A 24,448-nucleotide genomic window follows, 5' to 3' on the forward strand; every position below is an offset into this window, starting at 1 on the left:
GTATATAACGATAATTTCATAAATATCGCAAATGCTGAGTTGATGAAGTTCATTCGCAAAATGAGATATTACGTAAAACCGATTGACGTGGAAAAATATATTATTTTCTAATATTTTTTTATTTATGTAACATAGTATAAATAATATCAAAAATATGTTAAATAAAAACTATACATATTTAACTAAAATAAATTATTATAAATAAAAACTATATATATTTTCTTTTGATTCAGCCGATTTAAATCTAATTACACTAATTCTTATAAAAATTATAAAATTTATTTCGCTGATAACACGGATAGCAATGTCTGCTTTCGAAGAAAAAGTAACACACTGAACAAATTCTACTGATATCAGATCAGCGCGGTAAAGCGCACCATACGCACACCGTTACATATTCTACGTACTCGGTAGTAATGATTGCTACGTTCTCGACCGGCGGTCTCAGCCTTGCGCTCTTCTCGCGGCTCTCGCGAAGATTTGCATTGGATTAGCATAATGCAGCTACGCCCGCGAGCCCCGGCGAGAGGGATAGACGTTATCTTGCGTGTACTTGGCAGCTTGTCCCACGAGGGTAAAAGCAATACTGCCTCCTCCTTGCCAGTACGCAAACGCATATGCTCGCGTCATAAACTCGCACGCTCCTGTGACTCTCGTACGTTCTTCGCGACTACGGAAGACGTTAAAACGTTGACTTTATCTTAACTCGATTGCTCCGCTTTGCTACAGGACATTTAGTCGGGAAATAGTTGCGACCGCGTTCGACCGCAGTCGTTGCGAGGTAAAAAAAATCGTACGCTCGCTGCTCGTTAAATGTAAATTTGATAAGAAATTAAGAAGCAGCAAATTTAAATTTATATCATGACGTAGAAATATGATTAAGTACGTCGTGAAATACAGAACATTCATGATAACAAATTGCGAAAGGAATATGTAAAAACAACTCCTTGAAGTTTCAAGAATTTTATCGGCAAAGAAATATCAAACAACATCAAAGTCTTTCTGAATATATCTGTTATTTATTTCTTACGTACAGGGTAGGAAGAAATACATGACCGTATAACCAGGAAGAGAATAATTCTACGGCTGAAAATAAATCGAAATGATAAAATAAATTTTTGTCGAGAAATTCTTTTTCGAGAGAAGGACTTTTGATTTATTTTCAGCTATAAAACCCCGTAGGTTGTACCACGTATTTCAGCACACCTAATACATAGATATCATCAAGTTTCCCTTCTCGAAGCCCATCGTCATTCCATTTCATTTCTGTTGTAAACCACCAGAATACGGCCTGATCTAGCTTTTCGAACCACCGGAAACCATATAACGTCTTTAAAAAAGATGACGCCGTCGCCGGGGCGGTGACTTCGCGAGATATTATCTTTGTGTTACGGCAGAGCCCGCGCATAATCTTATTTCGATGCTACTTGTTGCAGGAGGCTCTCGAAGTTCTGCGTACGACGCCCAGCACGGTCGAGCTGGTGGTGTGCCGGCTTCCAGGAGAGAGTAATGTCACGCCACCCGGTGCACCGCCGCCACCCCCGGCAAGGCGAGAGCCGCCGCCGCCGTTACGTTTACTTAACCCTCTGCCGCCCCTGCAGATCGAGCCCTGTGGTGTAAGTAATGCTCCACTTAAACACTCCATGAATATAGTATACACAGTTGTCGCGCCATCGTTTCTAGGATGAATAAATAAATGGATAAGAAATATCAAACGATTCAATAAAATCTAAAAAGAATTTAGTCCTTTATTTTTGTCTAGAGTCTAAATAATTCTGTAGACAAATGTAAAATACTATGGTTTCATATATAGGAAAAATTATTTAATATCATCGATCGCGTATATTATTCCTAAAAATAATTATTTTAATAGACTATTGTAAATAAACTAGATTTTATTTTAAACAACTTATTTTGCGTAAATTGGCCATTGACCTTCTTACATTGTTTAGCTTATAATGAACGTGGACCTCTCTATTAATTTGATAATTTTATTATTATTATTAATAGAGTTTAATTCAAGGCAAATTTTATCAATGTTGTGGTCTATGGATGTTATTCGTTAATAATATGTATATATAAATATGGATAATAAATATAAATTTTAACAAAGAGAGATTATTAATTTTGAATATTAATTATGAATGTTATGAATATTATGAAGGAATAATATCCGTATTTGATGATAGAAATAATAATTACAGTGTTTAATTCCTCACGGTAATGTATAGACAAATAATTATTCACGTGCGACACTTGGCTCCGAAGAGCTATCCCCGGAGAGACATATAGTACAATGAACTAAATAAATGATTAATTTAATGGGTCCACTTTGAATATAATGATAAAAAATACTCATGCAAATTACAGATTGTCTAAAATAAATTTTATTTATGGAGACTCATTTTTGCTCTGAAACTTAATTTATTGCCGTGGCGTAATTCTCCTTCGAACTGCAGTACTCACTACGTGATTAAATAAAGCAATAAGCTTGAAATATACCTCATATACACATTACATATTAATTCCAATATTCGATTCTCCTGAGAAAACTTTAATATCGATCCTTGAAGTAATACTCATAAACAATAACGTACATATTACATACGTTGCGTGCTGCAGCTCTAAAGAGAAACATATGTGTAAAACGTGCAGTCAGATTTATTCCGCACGTGGAATTCATACATGCATCCCGATAAATATGTATATTTTTTACGCAGTTATAAAAATATGTTTTTTAGCATTTTTGACGTTGGATTGTGTTATCAAAGGAATATTGAAGTATTTGATGACAGTCTGCAATTACTTGACATAAATCAAGAATAAGCGATTTTCGTATGTTAAATGCGAAAATAAAAATTAAATATATCTTCATGCAGTTTTCTACTAACATAAAAAAATTAATCGACAAAGAATTAATATATTCTCCAATTAATATAATTAATATAATATCTGTATGTTTAAGATATAATATTAGATAACGGCAAACGCAACTTACGTTTGCAGGAGTTTGACATCGAGATGACAAAAGTTGCCGGCAGCCTTGGTTTCACTTTGAGGAAGGCGGACAGCAGTGCCCTGGGTCACTACGTGCGTGCACTGGTCCGAGAACCGGCTTTGAGTGACGGCAGAATCCGGCCGGGTGATAAGATCGTCGCGGTGGACGGGGCACCGTTGTCGCCGATGAGCCACGAGGAAGCGGTCCAGCTGTTGCGACAATGTGGACCGACGGTGAAGCTGCGGCTGTATCGAGATCTGGCGCAGACCCCGGTCTCGGCGCTCTCGCCCACCGAACCCGATCATCCTCTCCGTCCGCCACGTACGAGTTTGAGGTAATCCAGATATTAAATCATTCATCATGTCATATGTATTTATACAGAATATGTGCTGCAACTAATAATATTATAATCGAAAAAACAACGATTTTAGATGAAAGAATACATCGGAAATGTAAATTAAATTTTTTTCGCGCAAAACTTTGTTTTCGAGAAAACTAATTTTGCAAATTAGGAAATTACCAGGGAGTAAGATATATACTCCCTGGAAATTACTAACGAGTAATTGCACTTGCAGAATGATATATTCTGAAATTTAAGAATATTAAAGTAATTGATAAATAAAAATCATTATTAAAATATGGATGTTAATATTGGAGTAAAATATGCAATAAAAGGAAAATCGATAAAATCAGAATGTCTGTAGGCAGATGAAATATAATATATAATACAATCATTTTAAACATATGTAAATAAATATTAAGAAAAACAGATAAAGGTCTCAGTTTTGTTGCTATATATTCATTCTCTATTTGATTCTTGTTTATACGTTGACCTATAAAAGAATATTTAATAGCAAATCTGATATGATTCTATCTATTGTGGATATTCCTTGATTCTTTTACATTACGCGCAATCCACTTCTTCAGTAACGTAACCGAATCAATTTATTCTTTTATGGCATTTTATAACAGAAAATATTATTGATAAAAGACTGCGGACGCTTGCGTTTCATATTTTACGTTGTTTGCTAACATGATCATTTCCAGCTAAGACACGCCGTTTATGGTCTTTTATATAAGTTGTAGTTTTCATTATATTCCATGTGATTTTCCAATAGACAAGAAGCTGTGGATATGCTGTGTGACTTGGCGGTCCGGAAGTTGTCACCCGGTACATCAAGTGGGTCTAGTAACTGCAAGCAACAATCACCTGGTGCGTCGTGCAACTCGCCCCGAAGACTACGTCGACTCGGCACGCGTACTCCCACTGCCGAAACCGATCAAGGTAAATAATTAATTAACAGCATGCACAGACACGCAAAGAAGCAAATGGACTGATAAAGCTGAGAAAATGTAAAGTAATTTAAGCTAAAAAATAATTAAGAGCGATCAACGAGATGATGAAAATTTATCAATTCTATATAAATTCTCTTTCGAACATCTAGAAAGGATTATAATTTGTAAATTATATATTTCTTGAAACTCTGTTGGGGGGATTGGTATATGCACAAAATTGGAAGGCTTAGCGAACATCAGTTGTTACTTCAGAAGTTTCCGATAATGTTAAAGCGACGACAGAACATTCAGCGCCGAGCTGTCTCTCGGAATTATCTTGAGTCGCGGGGGATTTGGGCAATCCTGATAGGACTTCGCGGCGAGTCTCTTCGTGACAAAATCTCTTCACGACAAGTGTTCTCCCTGCCACAGAAACTCCCGAGAGCAAGTTGCGCGACATGCAAACGACATCGTCGACGGGTAGCCAAGCGGAGACCACGTCAGACTCGGACCAGTGCTCCGTCAGGACGCAAATCACCAATTCCCAGGCGAACACACCTGCGACCGACATAATCGATCCGCCACCGCTTTACGACATCTACGACGACAACGACGACGACGACGACGAGTCGAAGTCAGTGTCGAACAATGCAGTGGCCAGGCCTCGCTTCCTCGATTTGTCGGCGCCGCAGGGTAAGCCGCATTTCCAATTTTGCAGCGTCGACTCGGACGGCGAATATCCCGGGGATGACGAGGTGATCCTCGCCGAGGCGGAGCGCGGTCGACTGGCCGAGCCGAGCTACGACGACGACAGGAGCGTGACGGTGCTGTCGAGCGACGAGCACGACAACGATATGCCGTCCGAGCCGGCTTCGATGCCGCCAGTGCTCTCATCTACCAGCAGCACCAGCACCGTCGCCTTCAGTTACAAGAATCCAGCTTATCAGAGCGCTAATCCAGCCTGCGGCAGCGCCGGCAGCGACCCGGCTGGAACCAAGAGCAAGGCCACACACTCGAGCGATCAGGACATTCCGGGTAATTATTTTATGCTGCGCTTTGTTGCTCGTTTTGCCCGTCCGAGAGATTGGGTAGATTAATAGGATCAAACTTTGATTGATTAATGATGTGTCTTGTTGATTAGTTTGTTTTTTTACATTCAATATCTTCAGCTGTCTTAATTCTTAATACTTATGTAATCTTTATTTAATGCTTCATATAAATCTTCTTATCTATTTATAATTTATAAGCTTATAAACATAAATTAATATTAAAGAGCTTATTTTTAAATCTTTATTAAATTCACATAGAGATACATATTATGTGTTATATTAAATATATTAAAGCTATTATATAATATATAAGCTCATTAATATATAAGTCTATAAGCTTCATTTTCATTAATTGAAAAAACGAGCTCTCTACAATTGTTGCTAGAATCAATTTTAATCGCGCGAATATACGCGCTGTCTACTTTACGCCACTATCGTCGAAACCAAATCAGCGCGTTAGAGGGAGAGACCGATAAGATAACGGTCACATCGTTGCGAAAGTAACGAAGCATTCGCGGGTGTCAATTGACGTTATTTCTAACCCGATGAACTCGGTCGCGTCACGCAGGAAAGATCCTGGGAACGGACGACCCGGGCGGTAGCAAGGGGCTATTGAAGTGGAAGGGTGTGATGTTCGCTCCAAACGATGAGGTGGATCAAGGCACCGAGCACAACCAGGAAGGGGCCGGAAGAGACACCACGGATTCGGTCGCTCCTATCGAAGACCTTGAACAAGGCAGCGAGGTTGGTCCCTCGACATCAAGCTTCCGTCATCTAGTTTCGGATTCTGGCTGGATCGGATTCAGCAGATCTTGCGAGATCCTAATTTCGCAATAAGTGATCCCCGCGATAATCTTGAAATGATGTTGAAATGCAAAAATTCAATTTAATATCCGACAAACGCATTGTTATTCGCTTTGTTGCTTGATTGTTTTTACCATTGGAACACGTGATTATCGATGTCGCGTCGCAATGTTGCGCAATCCGTTCTCGTTGTTGTAGGTGTTCATGGTGGAGCTGACGCGTGGGTGGAACAGCCGGCTGGGCTTTAGTTTGCAGCCGGAAGGAAATCGTACGGTGATATCGGTCGTGCATCCTGACAGTGTCGCGGCCAAGGATGGCAGACTTAGGCAGGGTGATGTATTACTGATGGTGAGTCTTGGACGTCAAGCTTATCCTCCACTTCTTCACATCTTCCCTTTATAGAGCGTAGATTTCACGATCATTATTGAATTAAATATATTTTGGCAATAAAATAATATTAATTATCTATGGCTCACAACTTCGATCACAAGTTTGCGACAATTATTTATATTCCTGATAAATAATATTTGTTGAAACGCGTAATTTTAAAATTAAAGGGATTAACATAGAATTGGGGCTGTTTTATTTTAAAATTTTAAAAATTCGTCTTTTCTTTCCTCAGGTTAACGAGGAGAGCGTGGAACACATGTCAACAGCTGATATAATAGATCTGTTGCGCAAGATACGCGGCTCGATAGGCATCACGGTGATGAGGAAATCCAAACGGAATAATATAACGTGACACTAGTCCAGTGCGTGATCGAAGTAGAAAAACGGAAAGAGAGACGATCTGATTGATATATTGTTCCTTATCAACGAGCAATGGCGAGTTTGGTTTAGACGCGAGTCTAGCGTAAAGAAAGTTTGGCCAGGAAAAAACACGCTGATTTCCTTCAATAATACGTTCATTAAGTTTTGGATAACGAGAGGTAGTAGAAATAAGTAGTAATTATTAAGAAATAGATAGAGATTATATAAAAGAAGAAAGTACAATAAGAGGTGTCATGAATTAGCGGATCTTCGATGTCGGAAGAAAGAATAAACCCGCTACTGTCAACGGCGAAGATCGTTCACGAAGCAGCATCTTCGCAAGATAATTTCGCTCTGTAAAAGATAGTGCTTTTCGCCTTCGACCGCAAAAAAGAGTCGTCTTCGACTCGATCGATTACAAAAGACTGCCGTCAAGAAATATTCGCAGATGCCATCCAGATAACATCCCCCGACGAATGTGCGGAGATAAGGAGTCACTCGTTCTTGCGGGATTCTGCCGAAGGGGAACTAATGCCGGAGACGTGATTAGGATGTCCCGAGGCATCGCATTGAATTCTCGGTCCCGGATTTCGCGCGCAATCAGTCAATCTCGTAACGTAATCCGCAAATCAATATTATTTACGATTGCAGTTCTGCTGGAACGTGAGCGAATGACAACGCGATTTATCCCAAAAAGAACATTCGACATGCCGACGTGACAGATTGCGCATTAATTATAGAATAATCGAAGTGCTTCTCCCGTAAGTTCGAATCTCTTCGATCTCCAATTATCGGCGTTCGTCAATAGTATTCCCGATAGTTTGCGGTGATATTCACGACAAGTGAAATTCTCTTATGATTAATGCGTATTCCTCGCAACGAAATCGAATTCGAGAATCAAAACGGATCAATCAAAATACGATTAGAGAGAAACGATATTGCAAAAGGAGACGTGGTTGGCTTAGTCGGAACGCAATTATCGATTATCCATCGGGAAAACAATCTTGATCTTTTTTATGAAACTACGATATGTGTTGTGTACATAGCTGTAAAAAATATTCTTTTAAATACGTTCACGAGCGTGAAAAGAAAAACCTTACTTGGGAGCTTGCAGTATATATCTTAACATATCTTTGTAAATCATACATATTCCACCAATACTTATCTAAAAAAAAGAGAGAAATACAGAATTCTACGCGAAGGATAGAAATTAAATAGTGGAAGTATCTATAAGTGAATTTGACGCTAATAATATATAATTTTATTTTTCCCTGACATACACTTAAAATGGTTCAACTTAAAATTAAAATTAAAATTAAAATTGGATTTATATTTTTCCGAAGACGCCAGCAGTTCCTCTTCCGATTCCTTCGAAAATAGAGCTACGCTAAAAACATGTATCGTGTAAATACTGTATTTTTATTCCAGAAAGTGTAACTTTATCGAAAGAGCTTGACGTCTATTACCACGAATAAAAAATGTGGATTAATTAATTTTACTCGCCCCGCGCCGCCACGCGCGAGAAGTAAATCTCACGTGAAATATAAATTTATCGTGAGGCAGGTAATTAACATTTTGGCTTTAACTTCGTCCATTCGTGATTAGATGAGAATTTACAATAATTAATATTCGCAATTAAAGCGTGTGATAAAGGAAACTCGATGGAGTTTCATTACTCAAGCGAAAGAGATAATCTATTTTCAGGAATTTCTCTTTAACTGTTTAACTGATCAAATAAATTTATAAATAAAGTAATGAATTTAACTATAACGTAAATAGTAGGAGACAATTGGCCTTCTTTGCGGCGAAAACACAGTCTTTTCGCCGTATTAATATCTAACTTCTTTGAGGCTACTATCTCTGGTCTCTTAGCGAATCAAAAGACAATCTATCGTAAGCGCCAGAAACGAGTGAGTCGTAAATGTGTCGCTGATGAATTTGACGATAAATGAATTGTGACTACTGCTTGTAAGATAATGTCTCACGCATCTCTAATATTTCGATCTTCCCCAAGAAGATCGGCAGATAACTACGCACGGGATAAAAATTAGAATTGCTTGTAGCGTATACTTGAGGGATGTTTCAACGTTCGAGTAACTACCTCGCGTGATGCCATACCACAGCGAAACAGTGACTACTATTAACTGCGCGAATCTGTTTAAGGAAAAAGATATTTTATGCCTGAAAACGTGTATTTCCTAATCTTATGTATGTATATCCTTAATCATGTAATGTCAAAAGATCGCAAGAGAAATGATCATTCTATTAAACGGTAAATGCTCCATAAAACGTTGAATACGGGAGCTAGAGGCAGAAGCTTGTTAAAGTAAGCACGAACCAGTTACATTTACATTGTTACATCAACGACGCTTCCCGAGCCGTAGAGAAATTTTCGTTCCTATGGTAATGACGCACCTCGCGTGCAAACGAGGAAAGAGGTGTCGGCACGATATGAAGTTTAACAATCTATAACAGTGCAATAACGTTAAGTAAGAATTAGACGAGAACAATATGTAATGAATGTGATAGTCGTTCCGTTTAGAACGTTAGCGCTGTAAATCTACGAACTTAGACGAGTTTATCGTGTGAATTGCACGGCATGTATATAAAGTTAACTGTACAATTGTATAAATCGATACCAAAGTTGTATTAATATCAAAGTTGTGTAATATCAAAGACGAGTATTTTACTGTGTAACCAATTGTTAGAAACGAGCAGTTATATTTTGACATTACGTTAAGCTTATTAAATTATTGTTAGTATCTATGAATATACATTCGAGATATGTAAGTTTTATCGAAAGTTATTCCGATCGTTTTATCGTTTGATCCCCCTTTCCTGTTTGGTATAGTATAATATATATATATATATTCAATAAAATTGTTTCTTTGATAACGGCTTCGGTACTTTTCCTATCAACACATTGGAATGACATAACAAAATACATATGTGGATAGGAAATATTGCAAATACGTCGAGTTCTCAGGCATTTTTTTTCAATTTTTATTCAATTTTATTACATTTTTTAATCAATTAAGTCGTAATTAACATAAAAAATGTAAATATTTATATAATCAAAATTGTCCAAAATATATTACAATATTTAAAAAAAGTACATCAAATAATCTTGAAATTTCTTAGAAAAAGCGAATAATAATATATTACTGTACAAAATTATGAAATATACTGCACATAAGAAAGCAGAATGACATTTAGTAACAACATGTAATATAATGTTTTTATTTTTATTTGTTCAAAAATAATATTTATTCTCATAATGCCTTAAAAAAATAAATATTATGTATTTCTGTTTTATATCAAAGGCACTATGGATACAAAACTATATACAACAATTGAATATGCAAAAGATTACTTACTTTAGTCTAATATGTCTTATTTTTATAATGCTCAACATTTTATAATGCTCAACAAGATATATAAAATGATTTATTTCTAGTTATTCAGATTCAGTTATTTTAATTCTATAATTCAATTATGTTGTTAATTTTCTTTTAATTTTCTTTTCTTCGTTACTCATTTTATTTCTCAATCTAACAGACTTTCTCGCAAAATTACGTATATTATTCGTTCGAATTACCTGCGACTGCTCCTTCTCACTTTGTGATTTTTCTTCATCCCGCGCAGTTTCGCCGAAGTTTTCATTGTTAAATCCCTTAACTTCGCTAAGCCCAAGCCGAGGTGATTTCCTAGCATTTATCGTCCTATCTGCAATATTTTCTTCATCGCTTAACACAAATGCCATTTCACGTTCCCGTTTCCGAGAAGTCCAAGTTGTTAGATCTTTGTCCAATGCCTTCATGTTTTCTTTTTCGAATTTTGTGCTGCCAGAAGCATACTCCATCGCTTTATTTAATTGCTCGTGCTTCAATCTCTCTATAAAAATCAAAATTCTGTCATGAGGATTTCAATCGTTCTAATAGAGGGACAACTAAAAAGAAAAATGATTTTTATTTAGATTTTCTTAAATATTAAGAATTATTTACCATAATCTTCCTGAATATCAATATCACTGTCACTGTCTTCGTCAATATGCTCGATATCTTCTGTAATTGAATCTATATCTTCATTGTGTAATTCTTTCTGCCATCTATCTCTAGGCTCAGAATATGCAACACATTTATCCGAGCTATACATCGTGTCACTTTTACGCTTCTTAAATAATTTAGTTTGTTCTCCATTTTCTGTTTCTATTTCGGTTAGTTCAGAAACTGATCTCTTGTTGTCAATATCCATTTTATTCTCCAAAACATTACACTGTCTTGATCGATTATCAAAAGTTATTTCTTCACGTGTTAAAATACTTTCAGAAGGTTTCTCGATCTCTATATTTTCTGTGTTTATAGTAGAATTAAATAAATCCGGACTAGTTTTATTTAGATGGTTTGAGATATCATGATTGGAAGCACATTGATCGATGGAATCGTTAGACGAGGAAGCTAATTCTACAGTTAGAAAATCCATGGGATTATCGCTAACACACGTTTGCAAAGGGCAAGATATGTTCGAATCCGAATCCTCGATATAATTGGCAGAATTCAGTAGCAAAAAATCAGTTTTCTGAGCATCTTTAATAGTCGAATCGTTTTCTGTAACACGATCATTATGTGAAATATCAGAATTTTCTTTATTTAATATATTGCGCCTAACAGATACTTTTTGTGAACTATCGTCATGTTTAACTCTTGCAATTAATTGGTCAAAACTATCTTTATTCGTAGCCACTAAAAATAAGAAAAAAAAATAAGAGAGTTTATAATATTTATATTCCAACTACTTAAGTAATTTGAGAATACTTACGATACTTCTTTCTCTGTTGTTCTATAACATTATGGTCTGTATTTCTATTGACATTTAATCTCTGTAAAAATTTAATATATTGAAATCTAGAAAAAATTTAAGATCAAATGTCCAGAATTGATATGTATAATATAATGTATTTACATTTGATAGTTTCTGTACTTTCTTCTCCAAATTCTCTTCTTCTTCACATTGCTTAATTAATTCCGGAACAGGTCTAGGATGTGTTTTATCACATTCTGCGTTATAAAGCACCGTGTACTTCTGCAATCTACTCTCTAATGTTTTTCTATCTCCTTGAGACGATAAGCCTGATTCCTTCAGTCTCTTTCGTATGACACTATCCTTCATTAAACTTAACACTAGCTTTGGCAGTGGTTTACGTTTTGGTTCGCTTCTGGAAATAAGCATGTATTTAAAGAAAAAAATTCGAAAAAATATTAAGATATTCCAATGCAGATCACACAGTAATTTTCTGATGCTTACTTTTTCGGTTGATCCTTTGTATTCTCCCTTTTTAAACAATCATCCAAATGCCTATTTATATTACATTGGGGCACTTCCACTTTGCATACTGGACATGTAACTACCTGACGATCTTCCTTTAGAAAACCCTTTCTACTCTTCGGCGTAAACATTGAAGGTATTCTAAGATCTGTACTGGTGCTAGGAGTGGATACATCTTGCTGATAATCCTTTCGTCCACGAGGTGTGGTATTACCAGCCGCGAGTGTTGGACTATCACAACTTTTATGTGATACCTCGATTGCATTAAGATCATCTTGTTCTTTCTTACATTCAAAATTGCTTGTGGAGCACACAATTTCAGAGTTATCATTCTTCGCAGTCAATAATTTTTCATCATGAGATTTCTTGTCGTGTTTCTCTTTAAAATTTAAATAATGAATAATAATCTCATCCAAGAGCTTGTTCTTCCGCAGATCTTTCTCGTAAGTTTCCTCAGAACAAATTGGACATTGGGTTTTGTAATGCAGATACTTTCTAATGCACAAGGAACAATCTAAAATTATGAGATATAGGATATATGTGTGTATGTAACAGGTAACAGTGATTCCTTTATAAATTTACTCACAACTGTGGGAGCAGGATGTTATTACACTAGTGTCCATGTACTCATAGCATATCCCACATTGTAATAACTCATCGATACGCTGCAATAACAAAAAGATATACTTTCACTTCATCCTATCATCCTTTTGTAAAGTAAAATTACGTTTTTGGTACCTTCAGCTCCGCGTACTCTGTCGACGACATTGTAAATCCAGAGCTTTGAGATTAGGACAAACAATTCAACGCCATCAAGTAGCCCACCATCACCTCTACAATCTAAACCGTATTTTAATAGAAATCGTTAATTCAATAGAAAAGGTTTTAACAGAAAAAAGGCGAAATTGGGATGATACCAATCATCGGCAGGCCATGCCGCATGCCGCCATCGCGATGATATTTATCAAAGTGTTGTGTATACATGATGCCGGAAGGTCTGTTCTTTGTAGATGTACTTTTCATCTTCTCTCTTTTTCTCTCCAACGTCCTATCACCTGTCTATCTCATTTTGAGTGCAGATTATAAAACATAGTGCAGCTGCAAACCGTAAGAATAGGAATATATAGGATCAGTTTTCAATGAATTCCTTCTTCGTAGCTGCAGATATTAGATATTACTCCTTTTGTACCTAAAATAAAATAAAATATATAATTTGGCATTTTAAGGAGAAAGAGAATAAATAAAAAATATAAAAGAGAGAGCGTAGCTGAAAAGAACATCAGGACCAATGAATCACTGGGTTTCTTTAATTAAACTTTTTTATACTTCGCTCATCTCTTTTCATTCAACATCTAAAAATTCTAAAGTCAACGCCACACGGAGCATGTTTTCTTGCTGGATTGCTTGCGATCTAGTAAATTACTAGAAATCCCGAGTGCTGAGTGGTGCAATTATAGTAATTTACTAAATTGCAAGCAATTAATAACTATATATATTATATATAATTATATTGTATTATTATATTTTATTTTAAATATTTTATATATTTTATCTCTTTTATTTTAAATACAGGAAATATAACGTAGAGAGAGAACAAAAAGAGGAAAAGTGAGAAAGAAACAGCTTAGATGGTGGATGGTGTTACTAGTAACTCGGGTCGGGCGGGCTTTATGTAATCCTCTTGACAGACGGCGGATGTTCGACTGGAGCGTTTTGGATCGAACTCACCCTTGGCGAAGTAATTTCTGACTGAATAATGGGCATCGTGCGGTTAGTACATTCGCTGAGGAATAGAGAGGACACGCTGTCACGGTATTCGCATGCTGCACTGTTCCGCGAGTCGAAATCAAATCGTGACGAGAGGTTATGTCCCGCAGGTTCGCCGTCAAGGCCACCGTCGTAGGCGGTGTCGTTTACTACAGCGTTCAGCAGGGCCTGTGGTCCAAGTCCGAGGACAGCGTGCAGTTGTACGGGAGACTCTACAATACCATCGCGCCTTACGTTAAAGACAATATCCCTAAGGAAGTGGTCAACGAGGTGGGTTCTGTTCAAACTGATAAACGGCATTTTAGCAACGTCAGAGCCAAACCTTTATTTTTCATTAAATGTTAACGTATCCAACATTAAGATTCAATCATAGTCATGTAGAATAATGTATGAACTCGATTTTGCTAATATCAACACTCAAGCAGTCATATTTTTAATTGTACGTACAATAGTATTCGAGCTCTACCTTTATACGAATTCCACGTTTCAACATTTTGATTAGATTCATTTAAGAAAAGATTATTAAATTGTCACGTATAGTTACCACCGTTGCCAAGCACCAATAATGAATGAACTTGATTTTGCTAATATCAACACTCAAGCAGTCATATTTTTAATTGTACGTACAACAGTATTCGAGCTCTACCTTTATACGAATTCCACGTTTCACCATTTTGATTAGATTCATTTAAGAAAAGGAGATTATTAAATTGTCACGTATAGTTACCACCGTTGCCAAGCACCAGTGACCTCTCCAACTCTATCAAATCATCATGGAACAAGGGAGTCATAGCAAGCATGAAATTCCTGTCGGAGACTCCGACCCATGTGACCAACGGTGTGCAGAGTATTTCGGGAACCATGCGAGGTTACATAGAGCAACAAAGTGTATCTGAGAAAAGTCAATAGCGTTTTCTAATCCTATATTGTGGATTTTAGGAAGACTAACATCATTGAATATCATTGAGCTGTTAGCTTCACTCCTGCCATGTTAATTTAGATATATATACACTGTTAATGGCTCTTTATTGAGTTTTTTCTTATTTATTTATTATATACTGAATAAAAATTTTATTATGAAACAATATACATATTAAGTCAATCAATAATTATCAATATTTATTATGAAATATTTATTCGGCCACATTAATATCAATTTACAGCCAAAATGATCAGATTTTAAGTTATTTAAGTTTAGTTTACAGTAATTTCGACACATGGAAATAATTACACAATCATGGGTTATGTACATATATGAATATTTATTCCCTCTGAAATGTTGTACAAACTGTCGCCAACTATGAATCTCGCTCGACATTTACACGCTTAACTTACGTCAACGTATATTAACATTAACTTACGTTAACGTTAATTCGCGTTGACGAAGTGTCAATTCAGTCCCTAAAATTCAAAGTGATACTGATGCGTCTGGTTTCTATCGTTTCTATATTATGGTTCGGACAGATACAAAAAGAAAAATAAAAAGACTAAAGGCTGAGAGAATGCAACTAAATGCGAAAGTTTCGTCATGAGTCGCAGTACATACTGGTCCCCAAAATAGTAATAGTATCGTGTAACTATGTTACAGCAATACTTAATCGTAATAATGTAATCATAGCAAACGTGTCTAGTATAAAAGGAACGATAAGGCAAAGATAAAACGTTTGATAACGAGTCGAAGAACGTACTCGCAAACGGTCCGTACGTGGAATCTTAAATGCCGATACGAGGGATCTCGTGGCGTCAAAAATAAACTTTCTTTTTCTCTTGTTTTTAACAACAATATATAGTATCTCTCGCGAGGTAATCTAATGTTTCAGAGCGTATACGAGAAATCGAGTTTCCCCGATCCTTTAACCGATTGGTTACGCGGGTCCTGCCCGTTCTTCATCCTCAGAAATGGACCCAATTCGCTAACATCTCGTAGCTTTCGCAATTGCAATTTAGTTCTGGCTTTCTTTCTCTGAAATTCACAATTTCCGTGTATTTTGTTGGAAAAAAGATCTCGATATTATTCGTCGGTTAAAGGATCGGGGATCGCGCGGTGCAAAATGCTGCCGCGCGAAGTCAAAACTCTTCAATTTTAACCCTTTTAAAAACTTTTAAGTACGCTTACGTATGTAATATATACCTATCTCCCATATATATATATTTGTATAATTATAATCTTCTTTTTTTTCTCGTAAACTCAACGGGTGACTCTGTGGGCCAAAGTCCACTAGCACGATGCAAAAGTACGGCTCACTTTCTGGGCTGCTGAATAATGATAGGACGCGAAGAGTGCGCCGGTCGTGCGTCGTGCGTCGGTGTGGGCTTCTCGTGGAAGTGCTGCACCGCTTCCGGTGGAAAATCGGCGTTTCCTTTGGCCGGGGCACCGCTGATCATTATCGTCTTTGGCGGACTGCAAACGTCAAAATCACTTTTCTCATTTTTCCTACGTACGATAGGATAATATTGAGTTATGGATTACTTTGGCAACACCTTGAAAGTAACATATAAAAGGCGCACTCGAGAATGTTAATGACAATTAAAAATGATTTTAGAACAACCAATATATTCTTGCGATTGTATATATTTATATCTGGAGGAAAAGATTGGCGATCATTTATCTTATCGATTTCTTGTCGCGTGCAATACCGTCATATTGATGTATTGATAATTGTGATGATTTAGTACGATGAATAAAGATATACATGCTTTGTTAAGTAAACATTTCTGATATATACATTACTGATACGAGATATTCAGTTGCGAACAGTTGGATTAATTCTTTAAGTCTTCGAATTAGAAAGTGATCTCATGAACATATGTTACATGTTTTTCAACGCGGAAATGGAAGAAAATCATTTTTATTTATCATTACAAGCTCCGAAGAATTTTATTGGGATTTTGCACGGCGTGATTAGTCGTCGAATTATATTTTAAATCCTTCTCTTCGTTTGGCGCTCCGTATAAATATAATTTAACTCCTTCCGTGTAAATGTTTTTTCAATTGTAACACGTTTAAATTTTCGATTGCGCAACATTGTGTTATGTAAGTGCGAAGCGCCGATAATCATAACTTATCGTCAAAATTGGCGTCGCGCAGGAATGAAATAATCGGCCAAGTCGTGCAAATATTTTATGCCTTGCAATTCTTTCACTTCGTATCTAAGAATACAAAAAAGAAAGAACCGACGACGTTGCCATATGTTTGATACCCCCGCGAGCCGGATGTATAACGTGGGCAGGCTCGGTTCTGTGATTGCGGAGGCCCAGGGGAATAATTATGCATGTCATTAGAAATGTAAGCAATATGTAGCTACAAAGAAGAGGCAATAAAAGATCGCCATTGTAGAAGAAATACGTGTCATTTATCAATCGTTTCAGACAGTTAATTTGACAGTCGATTGACAGTAATATCTAATTGATTGTTAGGACTATTGATAGAGAAAGATTTATGTAGAAGAAAAAATCGATGCTATCAATATTTTTTACCGTTATTTAAGTGGCAGACAGTAAAAATTGATAACAACCGTAAAACGGACTCGCATCTATTCTCATAATACTAGAATGTTTCCTCGGAATATCAGAATTAAATCACATATTGATCTTAATATTGGATTGCCAAATCAATTCCGTGGATGTCGTTAAAATGTTAAATCTTTCCGTCGCGTCCCCCGTCCGTCCCTCTTAAAACCGACCCTACGCGGCGAGCCGCCTTTGTTTTCGACGCCGCGGGAAGCCGCTAATCGCCAAATCCGTTGAGGGACGGGCGCGCCCGGGCGTTGAGATTTTGGTGACGTCGCGACAAACGTCGGGCCCGAGATCTCGGTCTACATCACCTGCTCGACGGCTTGCTCTCCTCAACATCCTTGCTGGGCTTCGTCTCGCGCTCGTCCTTCGGCGTCTTGTGCTGCGTTATCCTCATGCCGCCCGCCTTAACTGAAAAAAAAAGAGGCAGAAGTCGCGCGAGACGCGCGGCGCGGCATTAGATGTCGAGCACGGGAGCGGAGGACCCGACCTTGGAAATCGAATCGCGATCGACAGGTGGCACGTCAACGCGCCATGAGAGCCGCGGAATAAACGCGGCTCTAACCCCGTCTTCCCGCGCGGTTTCCGCAGGGCGGACGGAAAAACGCGGACGTGTGGGAATCGCTAACCTGCCGGGGGATGACCGCCCTTCAGCCTGCACTCGTCCGTGCCGCTCGACATCCCGTCGTTCTCGCGTCGATCCGGAGCCACGGTCGAATTTCCCGTCGCAATACTCGCAATATGCTGTGCCAACACGCACTGACTCTCCCTGCTCTCTCCTTCGCCGATCCAGTGGCGATGATAGCGCGGCATCCAATTCCTGCCCGACGCCTTCGTGCGCGTATTGCCGGTACTGCGTCGCGCTCTACGAAAAGTGGGAGGGGAGGGGGTAGGGTTTCCACACACATGCTGTTTATACTTCTCTCGCGGTGCCCGGTGCCTCGTCTCGAATATACGCACGGTAGCGACAATAATGTTCTACTACAATCTACGTCTTAACTGGTGTTAACAAAAGACATAAAAAATAAAGATATTTAGATAATAAAGAAATAAGAAATTAAAGTATATAAATTTTTTGAACTCATTTTTATATTAGTTTATAATAATTACGTATCTAATTAATTTTTTTAAATTAAAAGACCAGAAATTTACATATTCGATTTCTTTATATTTTTATAACAAAATATGTATCTGATAATTACTATAAATAAGTTCTGGAAAGTTGGCCTTTACTCTTAACGTCTGCTGCGAAACTTTGGATACTTGAGTAACTTGGATTAAAACTTGAAAGAAAGCCAAATAGTGGTTAATGTTTATGCCAGATATTACGTATTGTCACGATTGTGGAAAAATTGACGTTACATTGCACATTTTATCAAATTGTTTAATAGTTTAATAAGAAAACGTTGATTTTACGATTTATTATAAATTACACGGATATAAATCATTCCGTTTTATTGTGTAAACGATTAATCTGCACGTACAATGCATATTTAATAATTAAATCTAGGAGGAGGTGCTCGGCTCTGCCAATTTTTTCTCTTCGCGGTACGCATAATGCAAGTCCTTGGAATCCTCGTCTGAGATATGCACCCAGCCAGTCGATTTCATGTGATATACTGTAAAATGAAATGTATATTAAGTTATTGCGATATCGTACAAAATTATACTACGCAATATACCTCTCATCATTTTATAACCGACCTCTTATGATACCGCCGGAATAGGCGTCTCTGTGCGTGGCGTGGTAGATCGATCTTCTTCCAAGTTCGTATGCCTGTTCGTCAGTTAAATCCCACCGGTAACCGGAATCCAGAACACCGAACGCGAACACTGATCCGGAGCCTACGCTGAAAACCTTTCCCGGAGTACGAGTGCCCTCGGAATCGACGTAGTAAAGTCCGGGACCACGCTTGTCCCATCCAGCCAGCATCATACCTACAAAAGGATTACATGTACGAACTCTTGCATATATATCCCACGACTAAATTATGTATAATGTAAATTTTTAATCTAATATCTCACCAATGCTCAGTCCCATTCCTTTGAAATTATAAATCATGTTCGACAGGAGTTTACTCGCTGCCGCAATGGAGATGCGCTCTCTGTTTCTGAGCTCGTACATGCGGCACTGCCTTGCTAAAACTCGATCCCAGTAGACGCAATCTGCGGCACCACCGGCCAGAGTGCCAAGAAGATAGTCATTGATCTCCACTATCTTCTTCATGGTTTGCGAACCTAAAGGACAAGGTAAAAGTCAATCATCCTGTACAACCTGTATAATTTATCGTGCAAATATATAACGAGTTTTACCAATAAACTGTCCTCCTGTCGCACGCGAATCCACCGCCAGGATAATCCCGCCCTGATATCGAAAGCCCAAGGTTGTAGTTCCATGATCGAACTTGATCTTCAGGTTCTTTCCGGTCTCGTCGGTGCCTTGAGCTATACGACCAAGAGTTTCAGCTGGCTATAATGTAAAAAGAAATACATGTAAAGGATGAAAACTATTTAAGTTAAAAGGTCATTTTTAGATTTTAACATAAGAATATTTTATATAATATATAAAATATAATTCTGCAAGGTTTGGCTTGTGCTATTAATTTAAAGAATGACTATTGTCCTAATTTCATACAAGAATAACCTAGAAATACTTGATTGTGTACTTGAAAAGAATCGTAGAAGACATTCAAAGAATTCAATTATTATCGTTATTAGTATCGTTATTAACAGCTGCTGCGACGTGATAACAATTGTCTACGTTAATTTGACAAATTGTAAACCGTAATTTGCGCGTTGCGAAGTGCGATTTGCATGATGATGCAAATTTGGGTTATGATCGTTATTAAGCCCTTACATTGACGAACGGCGGCACCGCCAGTTGGAGATTGTTGGTGAAATTTCTGGTGTACGCCTCGACCTCGCCGGCGATCTTGTCCTTTTCTCGCGAATATCCGAAATCGACGGCGGAGTTGATACCACAAACCTCGGCGAGCGCCATTTTTACCGGAGTGTTGACCGTCGACGTCGACGTCGACTGCTTGTCATCGCCTCAATTCCGACTGCTTCCGGTAGAGAGCGCTCGTGCCCATGTCAGCAGTCAGCGCCACAGTGCGATGGAAAATCGAACGAGAAATCGAAATCGAAATCGAAAAAAAAAAACTTTTTGTCGAAGATTCGCAGGAGTCGAGAATATGCCAGCTCTCCAAAAGCAACTTATTCTTTTTTTACAATTGAGTTGTACAAATTGCCTGAGACCGCAGTTTAAGATGTTAAAAAATGGATATTTGTACTTAAAGATGTTAGAAATATATATATTGTTTATTTATATATTTTTAAGATATTTAAATCGCGGATAATTCATTTGGGCATTAATTAGAGAATGAACGGTAAAGAGGGGGGGACGCAATAGAATCAATCTTGTAAATTTTTGGAAAAGTTACTCACTGAATCTCTATACAAGATTAATTGATCCTTTCATCAATCTGACACATTTTTTCCTGAAATAATTGCAACGTATATTATCACTTTTAAGAGAGAAAAATATTAAAAAATAGAATAAGCGGTATTGTGTCATTTTTTATACAATTGCTTTTATAACGAATAAGTAAAGGAGAAAGCATATGATGACTTCTACGATAAACTCTCATTAACTTTTAATCAGATTAATGATTAATTGTCATTGGAAAGAGTAGCTTGTCGCAAAGTTTCTACGAATAATATAATTTTGTAATCTAATCTTTCTTTCTATATATTAAATATAGATAAAACAATAATTAATCTTTTTTCTAGTAGATAATAGTAGATAATAAAATAATAATGAGTATTATCTGATAATTAAGTTAACCGGAATTTGATCGAAGTCGCCTGAAGTTGTAAAATTTCTTAACACCCATGCAAGCAGAACAAAAAGTCAATAATATGGCGTTAAGATAATGTTAAAAGCCACTTTTGATAATCATTTTGGAGCCATTTTAACACCATTTTCACGTTATTATAATTTTTATATCATGATTGATTTGTGCGTAGGCATATGATAAATAAAATTTAATTTTTCATGTTTGAAAGATATTCCTTTTGACACATTTTTTTGTACAACCAAGAAAGAGATGATAGTTTGCTGATGAAATTCTTATCTTATCTAAAAACCAATATATTGATAGAAATCACGGAATCAGAAATCAATTAAATAGCTTTTATATCAACTATATATCTTCGATTGTACAACTGTACCGAACTTGGAAGTTTCTACTTTATTTGCTCAATCTGACAATAGAATATAGGATCTTTTTATTTTTTTTTAATGAAAAAGGATATTTTCTTGATTATAATAGCAATCGCATTAAATCGAACACGCTTGAGTTATTCGAAGGATATATTATGTAAATCAAAAAGGTTGATATACTGAATGGTTTATAATACCGATTGTGTAACGCATTGATTTTACTTCTTTCTGAAAAAATATATATATACAAATGCAGGTTTTTTACATTTTTTTTCGATATTTTTTATATATTCATTCAATCTTTACGATCGGAGGTAAAACCGCAGAGTCTCTCCGAGAACCGATAAGCTCGCGATGAGTTCGAAGAAGCGATCGAGAGTCTGAAAGCTCCGCTGTTTTCGCCGTAACAGCCTAACGCAGCCAACTTCCATAAAACAGAGCATTTTTATTACTGGCACCTGGGGCGTCAAGCGCTCGTCTCGAATACCAATGGACGGGGCCCGGTATACTCTTTTCGAGGGTCATCCGCGAGAATTCGTCGACCACGCACGGCCCCGCCGCGCGAACCAGACGGACGGCATACGTGCCTCCGTCGCGGTCGCGTTTTTCTTATTTGTATTCCGCGGGGGAGAAACGCGGTAGGGCCAGCATCGGTGGAGAAATCATAAAAGAGCCGTGTAGATAAGGCACGCTCACCTTGGCGCATCACGCGAGTTGCCCTATAAAAGAGACGGACACACCTCGCGATCCGATCAAACCGTATCGAAATGTCGCGTCCGATCGTCGTCGTCGTCGCACTCGCGATCCTGGGCCTCCTGCAGGCGGCTACCGCCATCGACTTGTCGCAAACGAAGAATGTCCAAGTCGACTTCAGCGAGAGGGATATCGTGCCGAAAACGGCGCTGGTGAGTTAATAATTAATTTATCACACTGTGCTTTTCGAAAAGACAAAAATCCGCGAATATGCATATAAATGGCACGGATTAAAGCACGCTTTAAACCGCATCAGATCTCAAGGTGGGAGATCTCTCTATTTATAATTTTATATGTTGTGTTTTTAATACATTTTCTAATTTTTCATACTATATACATATAAAATAGAATTCTATTTTAAATTCTGATACAAATAAGAATTGAATTAATTTTTAATTTTAAAATTGAATTTAACTTTCTTTGAAGAAGCATAATGTATCTTACAAATCGTAAGATATGATATTAATTTTTATGTCAGTTTCTTTGAAGAATCAAAATTGTACTAAAACAATCTATAATCTTTAATATTTACAGAAGAAAATTAACGTACATTTTGATTTGGATGTTTATCTTCATAGGCATCATTATCAGTTCTTATGGTCCAAGATAATCTTTAAGACTTATTGTATAAAAATCAATCTATAATCTATATATTATGTTATGTATATGCATTCCCTGTTAGAATATAGAAAGATTATAGTTTCGCGAAGGACAGTCCTAGAAAAGTTTCTTGGTGTAATCATTAAGAAAATTCTATGTCTTATGCCACGTCTGTACAGAAAAGTCTTGTGCCCGAGACACACGCTGCTTCAGGATTCATCGGAAATCTCGAAATTGGAAGAAGATATGCCGACGAATCAGTCTTCCGCCGAGTCATCGAGTTTAACAATCCAACAAACACTGTTCAATCATCTACCCTATCGCTAACCGTCACTAATGGTGAGAAAAAAATGTGTTACTTTATGAATCAAGCTTATAATTAAAAAATATCAAGTAGCTGTAAGCATCCATTGATCTTAAATATATTCTCCTTTGTGCAGGAATTATCCATTACATTAGTGTGGTGAACGACAGTGGCAGCTACGCGGTAATATGCGACGAACCGGGGACTCTGGGAAAATCCAGAGCCAACATCAATATTCGCGCCTCTGCCAACACGAAATCCTACCTCACGATCGTCGTAGCAGCGCATTAAACAATGCATTTGTATTTGTAACAGAGAAATAAAATAAACATTGCATCTTTTTCGTTTCCCGCGAGAGTTTATTAAATTGTGATAAGAAATTTCTGTACCCCTATGTATTCTTGTTCTGCACGAAAATAAAATAAAAGTCTTGAGAGGTCAGCAGCAATATCGTTGTACATATAGCAATTCACATGTTTGAACGATAAAAAGCATTCTCCTAGCTTTATTAACTTATTTTTTATAATATATGGATACTTTCATCAATGTAAAAATAAATTCTCATTGATCGATTGCGTGAATCAATGGGCCGCTTTTCGTAGATAGGCATGTATAAAAATAGTCCGTAAACGAACGAGGTGTGATAAGTATTGCATAATAAGCGTGTCATTGGAAAATCATTCACGCGACTCACGTATCCACGCTTCGACATCGTCACGCGTTAAATGCAAATTTCGTGAATGCCGTTTTCGAGGTGTTACACCAACAGAAAAACATTCTTCCGTGAACTTAAACGCGATTCTTGCATCTTGCTTCGAAAAGGTATTAAAAACGGACAAGTGTGTGACACGCAAATGTTTTGCGTGGGAACAGACATTTTGTTTCGAGAGCATATGTGAACCGAATTAATTTTTTTCTAAATAAAAAAATATTTTATCTCAATGACACTTTTATCTAATTTAAGATTTAACATTTAGAATTTAAGATGCACACCCCATATCGATATACGGACACGTTACACGTGGGTAGAAATTCCTAAATGGAAACGAACGACGTCGTCAAATTTATTTTACTCTCTCCTTTTG

General features: G+C 37.2%; 6 protein-coding genes across 9 annotated transcripts in view; 3 read left to right on the forward strand and 3 right to left on the reverse strand.

Moving 5' to 3' along the window:
• The window catches only part of LOC139816037 (uncharacterized), a 102,351-nt gene extending 92,669 nt beyond the window's left edge, over nucleotides 1-9,682 (forward strand). The window contains exons 6-13 of one of the 2 annotated variants that reach the window (XM_071783340.1): nucleotides 1,437-1,616; nucleotides 3,007-3,332; nucleotides 4,117-4,283; nucleotides 4,706-4,907; nucleotides 4,992-5,308; nucleotides 5,891-6,066; nucleotides 6,325-6,474; nucleotides 6,749-9,682. In XM_071783340.1, the coding sequence (XP_071639441.1) occupies nucleotides 1,437-1,616; nucleotides 3,007-3,332; nucleotides 4,117-4,283; nucleotides 4,706-4,907; nucleotides 4,992-5,308; nucleotides 5,891-6,066; nucleotides 6,325-6,474; nucleotides 6,749-6,868 (1,638 nt within the window). In that variant the 3' untranslated portion in view covers nucleotides 6,869-9,682. Of the gene's footprint in view, nucleotides 1-1,436; nucleotides 1,617-3,006; nucleotides 3,333-4,116; nucleotides 4,284-4,705; nucleotides 5,309-5,890; nucleotides 6,067-6,324; nucleotides 6,475-6,748 lie in introns of both variants that reach the window. The other variant, XM_071783332.1, reaches the window with a different exon arrangement.
• A 242-nt stretch (nucleotides 9,683-9,924) lies between these two features.
• On the reverse strand, nucleotides 9,925-13,667 carry LOC139816103 (uncharacterized). Of its 2 annotated transcripts, XM_071783448.1 has the most exons (8): nucleotides 13,119-13,667; nucleotides 12,940-13,041; nucleotides 12,788-12,866; nucleotides 12,181-12,715; nucleotides 11,839-12,091; nucleotides 11,695-11,755; nucleotides 10,881-11,618; nucleotides 9,925-10,770 (listed from the first exon to the last, which is right to left on the reverse strand). In XM_071783448.1, exons 2-8 carry the CDS (start codon nucleotides 12,967-12,969, stop codon nucleotides 10,370-10,372), a joined length of 2,097 nt encoding a protein of 698 aa, XP_071639549.1. In that variant the 5' UTR covers nucleotides 12,970-13,041; nucleotides 13,119-13,667; the 3' UTR covers nucleotides 9,925-10,369. The 2 variants fall into 2 exon arrangements, with proteins under 2 accessions (XP_071639549.1, XP_071639556.1); XM_071783455.1 differs by having other exon boundaries at nucleotides 10,881-11,483; nucleotides 12,940-13,667.
• A 153-nt stretch (nucleotides 13,668-13,820) lies between these two features.
• On the forward strand, nucleotides 13,821-15,957 carry LOC139816215 (MICOS complex subunit MIC13 homolog QIL1). Of its 2 annotated transcripts, none has more exons than XM_071783625.1 (3): nucleotides 13,821-13,971; nucleotides 14,079-14,238; nucleotides 14,692-15,957. In XM_071783625.1, exons 1-3 carry the CDS (start codon nucleotides 13,958-13,960, stop codon nucleotides 14,875-14,877), a joined length of 360 nt encoding a protein of 119 aa, XP_071639726.1. In that variant the 5' UTR covers nucleotides 13,821-13,957; the 3' UTR covers nucleotides 14,878-15,957. The 2 variants fall into 2 exon arrangements, with proteins under 2 accessions (XP_071639726.1, XP_071639721.1); XM_071783620.1 differs by having other exon boundaries at nucleotides 13,850-14,013.
• LOC139816203 (death-associated protein 1) lies at nucleotides 15,211-18,335 on the reverse strand. The gene is made up of 3 exons (XM_071783598.1): nucleotides 18,111-18,335; nucleotides 17,793-17,892; nucleotides 15,211-16,369 (listed from the first exon to the last, which is right to left on the reverse strand). Exons 1-3 carry the CDS (start codon nucleotides 18,292-18,294, stop codon nucleotides 16,210-16,212), a joined length of 444 nt encoding a protein of 147 aa, XP_071639699.1. The 5' UTR covers nucleotides 18,295-18,335; the 3' UTR covers nucleotides 15,211-16,209.
• A 584-nt stretch (nucleotides 18,336-18,919) lies between these two features.
• On the reverse strand, nucleotides 18,920-20,519 carry Prosbeta5 (Proteasome beta5 subunit). Its single transcript, XM_071783652.1, has 5 exons — nucleotides 20,339-20,519; nucleotides 19,795-19,951; nucleotides 19,507-19,719; nucleotides 19,186-19,419; nucleotides 18,920-19,100 (listed from the first exon to the last, which is right to left on the reverse strand). Exons 1-5 carry the CDS (start codon nucleotides 20,480-20,482, stop codon nucleotides 18,988-18,990), a joined length of 861 nt encoding a protein of 286 aa, XP_071639753.1. The 5' UTR covers nucleotides 20,483-20,519; the 3' UTR covers nucleotides 18,920-18,987.
• A 1,919-nt stretch (nucleotides 20,520-22,438) lies between these two features.
• LOC139816197 (uncharacterized) lies at nucleotides 22,439-23,710 on the forward strand. Its single transcript, XM_071783584.1, has 3 exons — nucleotides 22,439-22,611; nucleotides 23,239-23,398; nucleotides 23,500-23,710. The coding sequence occupies exons 1-3, from the start codon at nucleotides 22,474-22,476 to the stop codon at nucleotides 23,652-23,654; spliced, it is 453 nt and encodes a 150-aa protein (XP_071639685.1). The 5' UTR covers nucleotides 22,439-22,473; the 3' UTR covers nucleotides 23,655-23,710.
• The last annotated feature ends 738 nt before the right edge of the window (nucleotides 23,711-24,448 follow it).

Source organism: Temnothorax longispinosus, chromosome 1, assembly GCF_030848805.1.
Source record: "Temnothorax longispinosus isolate EJ_2023e chromosome 1, Tlon_JGU_v1, whole genome shotgun sequence".
Taxonomy (NCBI): Eukaryota; Metazoa; Arthropoda; class Insecta; order Hymenoptera; family Formicidae; genus Temnothorax; species Temnothorax longispinosus.